Genomic DNA, 8,324 nt, shown 5'->3' with positions numbered 1-8,324 from the left:
GACCTTAAAAATTTTGCTATTAAATGTCCATTAATAAAATATTTACATGATCTTGAAACAAAGAGCAGTAATGAGTAGTAAGAACAACAATTTATTAAAATACAAAGATTCTTATTCGCTTTGAATAATCTAATAATATATATTTTAATTTGGTTGGTTAAATAACGTGTTTTAAATTTTATTAGTTATAATCTCATTATAGCTTTAACTTTATCCTTTTTAGCAAAGTTGTAACATGGAATTAAGAGTCATGAAATGAAACAAACAAGTGTGAATAACTCCGTAAGTTAATATTTTGTATTATGATTATAAATATAATATACAATATTTATATTATACATTTACCATTTACATTGTAATTGACCACTTATTATTTAAGTAGCATGTAAATAAGCGTATAAACCTCTTGATGGGAATCGAAATGTATTATTTTAAAAAAAGGTGACTTAAATGCAGCAAGATTGTATCAAAAATAAAAGTTCTCAGTAAGATGTCTTTGAAATGTACAGGCACTACTATTCACGCTAGGAAGTAGTTGAGTTAGTGTTTGTTAACTTGAATTCTGAATATCCTTCACAGCTAAACGGCGCATCATGTCGGTTTTCGGAATGGTAATTCTTAATCTTCCACAGCATTTAGCTGGATTGATGCTATTGATTTATGACCACGCAATCACCTCACAAACCGAGGATTTTTAGTGAGTTTCCAGCACACATATTTTGCATTTATAGTTATCTATATTAATTAAGAGTAGTCAGATCTTTTTACCGATTAACGTGCCGATTAATGTGCCGATTAATGTGCGGATTAATGTGCATTAAATGAAACAATAAAAAGACTTTAAAATATTGCACTGATTTTTTTTAATAACTTCAAATGATTTTTTTTTAATTTGGATTGTTATAATAGGTACTTTAACGCTTTTGAATAGTTCAATTCATTAATATCAAAAGTTTTTATTTATCTAAAAGTTTTCTTATAGAGTTTGAAACCTAAAATCCTATTAAATTTTTTCTATTTTTTTTTTGTGTGTATTTTTTAACTTTAAACTCACTTTGAACTTATGTACAATGTTTTTCCTAAGTTAATACTGTGTTTCTCAAGTTAATAACTTGTTTCTTAAATTATTACCTTGTTGTTGAAGTTAATAATATCTTAATAATAATACCTTATCATAATTATTTCTTTGGTGAAAACCATGACAAAACAGTATAAAAATTAATAAGTAACAACATATTAAATAAAAAATTTAAAATAAAAATATTTAGTAAAAATATAAATTAAAATATCCAACAAAATAGAACAAAGTTTTTATATTGTCAAACCTGGTTTCTTTAAACGAAACTAACAATCTATTCAAGATAACAAGAATAAGTTGACAAGTTTTTACTCCTCACTAAATCGAACGATATCATGACTAGAGTTGTTAACCGGAAGATTTCGTACAATTCTGGAAAAATAAAATTCTTATGGAAGGATATTGAGATCCAGGAATTTTTTTTTTCGTACCGAGTTTTACGAAACTAAAAAAAACCCGTCAATGTTCATTTCGTAAATGCAACTTACGAAATACAGCCTTTCGCAAGTCGAATTATGAAATAAAACTATTTTGCTACATGCGAAAGTAGCACTTACGTAAGTCGCACTTGCGAAACGAGCTCTTTCGCTAAACGACGTTTTGAAGTCTATAAAAAAATTTTGTTGGTCAAACGGATATAATTGTAAAAAAGAAAATTTTTATATACCGAAATGTTTTTAATAAAATTTTATTTTCAGTATTGCAACATATGAACATTTTAAGGTTTCATTTTTTAAAATAATGATAAAAAACCATATTTCTTTCGAAACGAAACTTACTATTTATTTACTATATACTTACTAAGTATATAGTAAATAACTAAGTAAATAACTAAGTAATTAAAAATCTAATTTCTTATATGATATTCATAAGTTTCAGTTATAAACTTCTATGAAGGAATCAAGACTTTCATAAAATATACTTTATGGAATGTCGTTTGATGAATGAGGATTAAATAATGTAGAGACTTGGACGACGTTAACATACGGATGCAATTGCGAAATTGGGAAACAATTCCTTTGTTGAAATCAAAAAAAGACCTAATTTAAGTGATGAATGCTAAAACTTAATTATATAATAAAATGCCTGAATAGCTCTTACTTGTTTTCAAATGGAATAATTTTATGTTTAGTCAATTTTTTTATGGTGCTCTGTTATATGCTCCTTTGCTTTTATTACCTGAATAACAACAAGTAAATTAAAAAAAAAATTAAACACATCCTTTTCAATAATTTTTTCTTAAATGTTTTCCTTAATAAATAAAAAAAGTCTGGGTGGGAGGTTTTTAAGGGCATTTGTTGCCCTTTCTACCATTGGCCCAGGAAAATGCTTTGATTTTCAACATTATTCCGAACGTTATTAAGACTTTACAACTGCTGAAAGTTTTAAATCTCTAGCTGTTTCGAAGAGAAGTAAAAAATTAGTTGCAAGATTTTTATAGCAAAAAAACGGGCACGTACAATACGACCCTTCCCCGGGTCTTTACCCCTGGAAAAAATTTTAACGTAGAAGCTCACCAGGACTATACAAGCGCTGAGAGATTCAGAGCTTTAGCTAGTCTGAGAGGTAGTAATAAATTAGTTGCAAGATTAAGTAAGAACTGACAACGGCCAAACAACACTTAAAATTCAATTAAAATTTGTAATGGAACCAAATATTTTACTAAGTTTTTATATATAAGAATATAAATAGTAAAACTCCATTTCTGCCTAACCGAAGGCAATAAACAACCGAGTCGGAAGTTAACCAAAGTCGGTACTTGATAAATATAAATATATAAAAACACTGGCATAGAGACATGTTGCGGTGGGAGCGTTGTCCTTTCCCTCAAAGCTAACACAAATTTTCAGTTTTTTTGCAATAGCAACTTGAAATACGGAAGATAAAAATGCAAAATTTTCGTACGAATTTGTTTACGGCAAACAACCCTAATCATGACACAATCCACAGAACGCATAATTAGTATTATTATCGACTTTGGCTAAAAGTTGACTTTGAAAAATCGAATAGTTGAATTATTCGACTAAGGATTTCCAACTTCCTGAAAATCGATTTAGTCAAATAATCATCTAAAACCTTCATACCATGTTATTTAACTAAATTTTTTCAATCTTTAATTTTTGTTTGCTCATTTAATAACAATTGTAATATTAATCAATCGATAAAAAAAACACATCACTTGGGCTTATATAAATATTTAGTATTTTGAGATTTTAGATAAAAGGTTTAATAACACCAGTAAGGAAGAAAGTAAGACAGAACGCAGTAAGAGTAAGACAGAACGCAGCCCAGGAAAAAAAGTTCTATAGAATTTCTATAAACTTTAGAAACATATGGTCTATAGAAGTTCTATAGAATTCTATAAAATTTCTATTAAATGTCTATTAATTTCTATAGAAATTGCTACAAAACTTTATTTTCTATAAAATAAAAAGTAGAAAAAAAAGTTCTATTGGAATTTCTATAAAAATTAACAGAGGTTCTATAGAAATTTTATAGAATTTCTATAGACCATATGTTCCAAAAGTTTATAGAAATTCTATAAAATTTTTTTCCTGGGAGCTCAGTCGCTTTACACCTATTTAAAGATCTCTTGGTTGTCTTGTAAAATTACGTGGTAATTTATCGTTCAGATAAAGTAATTTATCCATAATCGTATTAATCATGGCATTAGACTCATGCTTTCCCATGCTTAATCCATTAGTATACCATTTAAAAAATAAAATACTCTAATTGTATTTCTAAACAAACTAGGTGAATGAAATCTGATGGAAACATACAAATAAAGTTTATTGTCGATATTTCTCCATATTATACTTTTAAATAAGAGATTACTTTTTCGTGTTTTTAAAACTTTTAAATTTTTTATGTAAATGCGAGAGGGTTTACAATTTTTAAATTATTGAAACCTGAAACTTTTTATACTTTTTTTATAGTTTACCATATGCTACAAAACGTGAATAATTTTTTTTTGAAAAATAAATATATTAGTGGGGTAAAGTGTGAAATAAGATTATAATAAAAGTGTGAAAAATAAAAGACATAGAAATTTAAAACACTATGACTTTCATTGTATGAATGAATCCATTTAAAGTTCAGACAATATAACTATAATAATTATTTATAATTAGATGTTAATTATAATTATTATTACAATTAAAATTAGAATTAATGGTTTATAGTTAGAATTTAGAATTAGAAGGGCAACTTATGAGCCCTCAAAAATTGAAGAGGGATTGTAAAAACACCATAACAGGTTCATGAAAAGATGGAGGTTTTTTAACAAACCTGGAATAATTAACAAGGAGTCAATTATTCTGGTCTATTTGAATGCTGCATTGTTATATGCAAAATACTTTACTTCAGGTTTGTTCATTGTCATCTCTCTTACGCTAATATTGTTTGGGCTAACACACACAAAACTAAATTAATAAGACATTTTAAAATATTTTTTCTAAAAAATACTAGGTGAAGAATAAAAATTCATATATACATCCTCATATGTACATATACACATACACAAACACATATACAAACATAGTTACACACACATATATAAACATTCTCGCATATATATCAGAAGTTTAGGAGATGCAATTTCATTTTTCGTTTAAAAGAGGAAGAGCTTTTCAAATCTTTTATATCGTTATTTTTTGATTGATTCCATAATGACGGACTTTGGTTAAAAATTGAGAATTTTGACACTTGCGATTTTACTCTGCTCAATTGATAGTTATGGTTGCTATTTGACGGAAGATTGTATTTTTGTGAAAACGCCAATGTAAAAATATCAGAAAATACTTTTGGCAGCAAGTTATTCTTATATTTATACATAAATATTAATATTTGAAGCGAATTAGGTTTTGATATATTTAACACATTTATGTATTTCATTACAGGGGAAGAGTTTTCTAATCTTTTTAAATAGTTAACCGCATGCGTGGTTTTGATCCGGATTTAAATGAGTAATTGTTATGTAACGTTATGCCAACCACAAACAATCGTTTAAACACAAAAAATATTCAAAAGAGACTATGCTGTCAAAATATATTTGGGATTTAAAAGAAAAAAATAAAAATTTTAATTTACAATGGTCTATTCTAAAATCTGCCCCTGCCTATAATAACATTTCCAAAAAATGTATGCTATGTTTGCAAGAAAAGTTTGAAATAGTTACTCATTTAAATCCGGAAAATTTATTAAATAAAAAATCTGAATTAATTTCTAAATGTAGGCACGAAAATAAATACCTCTTAAAAAATTATAAAAACAAATGACCAAATTAAACTATCCCCATTCCAAAGAAATTTATTTAATAATTACTTTCTGTAACTTCCCGTTAACTAAAAAAATATAGTAATTAAAATTTTTTTTATAATAATTTATAACTTCCTGTAATACATTTTTTTCTATAAATTGAATTTTTTTTGAGATTTAGTAACTCTTCCTGATGATCCAGCAATGGTGAAACTTCAAGTAGAAGAGAAAGTTAGATAAGTGTTTTTTACTAATTTATTATTGCTCTGTTCTTTAAGAATGTTGAGCACTCTATTTGTAAAATACACTAACATAATTTACATATATATATATATATATATATATATATATATATATATATATATATATATATATATATATATATATATATATATATATATATATATATATATATATATATTATGTATATATATATATATATATATATATATATATATATATATATATATATATATATATATATATATATATATATATACATATTTATATATATATATATATATATATATATATATATATATACATATACATATATATATATATATATATATATATATATATATATATATATATATATATATATATATATATATATATATATATATATATATATATACATATATATACATATATATATATGAAGACCACACGGGTAAAACCTCAGATGTCCACTTTTTGAAAATTTCAAGTTTTATATATTTTTATGATATTTTAGTACTAAGCTATTTTAGTTTGAAAATTCATAACAAAAAAACTATGTTTTAAGGTTCTACGGTCATTTAAAAAAAAGGGCAACTTTGAAACAACCACTGATGTCCAATGTTTACCGCGTAAAAAACACAGTTGTCCAAATTATTTATAACTAAACCAATAATAATAAAAGCGTAAGTCACATGACTAACTTTTAGTAAACAACATTACGTTCACAGAAAAACATTTAAAAATAACTATATATATATATGTTTATATATATATATATATATATATATATATATATATATATATATATATATATATATATATATATATATATATATGATAATATATATATATATATATATATATATATATATATGTATATATATGATAATATATATATATATATATACATATATATATATATATATATATATATATATATATATATATATATATATATATATATATATATATATATATATATATATATATATATATAAATATATATATACATATATATATATATATATATAAATATATATATATATATATATATATATATATATATATATATATATATATATATATATATATATATATATATATATATATATATATATATATATACACAGTAGTGGCCAAAAAATTAAGGCAGGCTACGTTTTTTAAACTTTTTAAACTTATTTTTTATTTATGGCATTATTACCTTGGATACAAATAACTTTTTTATTATATTTTAATTTTTGAAGATGTTTTGATTTATTTTACACCGTCAGGTTGCCATAGTTGTGATATTATGGGTAATAAGCGTGATGTTAATAACTTTGTTAAAGGTAAAATAAATGCACTATTTTCGGAGGGCTATTCTCAAAGTAGTATAGCAAAACAATTAAAAATATCAAGATGTCTCGTGCAAAATGCTTTACTTGTGTTCAAGACTATTCAAATCGCAAAAATTATGGTAGAAAGTTTGTGAGTACATCACGAGAAGACCATTTTTTAAAGAATGTTGTTAATAGTGAGCCCCACACAACATCTGCAAGGTTATCACAACTTGCTATTGAAAGGGGACTTACTATTAGTTCGAGAACAATTAGAAGAAGGTTGTGTTATGACTTTGGTCTAGTTGCAAGAAGACCAGCTAAAAAATCTTTATTAACTCCATCTCAATTTCAAGCTAGGATTAAATTTTGTAAGAGTTTAAAAGACAAGACACCGGAATGGTGGGAACGCGTAATGTTTACAGACAAAAGTACGTTTCAACAGATTAGAAGCACGGGCTATAATTATGTTAGAAGACCTGTGGGAGAACGCCTGAATCCAAAGTATACCATAAAAACAGTAAAACATCCTCCTTTAGTCATGGTATGGGGAGCAATCACAGCGCAAGACCGATGCGGGTCGCACATCTTTAAAAAAGGTGAAAAAGTCAATGCACAAAAGTATCTAAGTGTATCGAAAGATAAAGTGAAACTGCACACGGAAATTACTAAAACCAGAATTTTCCAGCAAGATTCAGCACCTTGTCATACAGCTAAAACAGTTAAGAAGTGGTTTACTGATGATAAAATTAAATTATTGGAATATAATGAAGCAGAAAGTTGCATCACATCAGCCAAAATCTGAAGAACATCTTCAAAAAGTTAAAGAAGTGTGGACTAATAAAATCACTCGAGAGTTTTGTAAAACATTAGTACATAGAATCCCAAGAAGAATACAAGCTGTGCTTGATAATAAGGGACATCCGACAAAGTATTGAATTATAACACTCAAGTCATTTAAACTGTACTATTGCTATAATTTGATTACTGATTTTGACTATTGGACTATTCCCAGACGGCACATCTGGTTTTAATCTCGGAATTAAAACCCGTATAAACACGTGTTTGTTACGATCCAGGCGTAAACCAAAAACACGTCGATTTCACGGGAAGTTTAACTGGAGTTTTACACGTGTTTTCTAAGGTTTCAAACACGAGTTTTTTTATGTTTTAAATACGTGTTTTTGAGGTTTTAAACTCGTGTTTTATGAGGTTTTAAATTCGTGTTTTCTATAGTTTAAAACGGACTTATGGCATTAAATAAAGTTTCCAAACGGAAACTTTATTTAATGCCTTAAGTTAGTTCAGGCATAAGTTTTCCAAACTAATGCCTGAACCAACAGCTGTTCAGCACGGTTTAATGATAAACTAAAAATACGTAGGTTTTGTTAGACACGTTTATAGCTTTAAACATGTAAACCTTTTTTATATATACTACATTACATTTA

At 25.8% G+C, this 8,324-nt stretch overlaps 1 protein-coding gene across 1 annotated transcript in view; it reads left to right on the top strand.

The window, feature by feature from the left end:
* Nucleotides 1-202: 202 nt before the first annotated feature.
* The window catches only part of LOC136091407 (mu-type opioid receptor-like), a 24,549-nt gene continuing 16,427 nt past the window's right edge, over nucleotides 203-8,324 (top strand). The window contains exon 1 of the mRNA XM_065818927.1: nucleotides 203-282. Coding sequence (XP_065674999.1) covers nucleotides 256-282 — 27 coding nt within the window. The 5' untranslated portion in view covers nucleotides 203-255. The remainder of the gene's footprint in view (nucleotides 283-8,324) is intronic.

Source organism: Hydra vulgaris, chromosome 15 (assembly GCF_038396675.1).
Source record: "Hydra vulgaris chromosome 15, alternate assembly HydraT2T_AEP".
In the NCBI taxonomy this organism is placed as follows: Eukaryota; Metazoa; Cnidaria; class Hydrozoa; order Anthoathecata; family Hydridae; genus Hydra; species Hydra vulgaris.
This window is presented reverse-complemented; position numbering and strand designations above follow the sequence as displayed.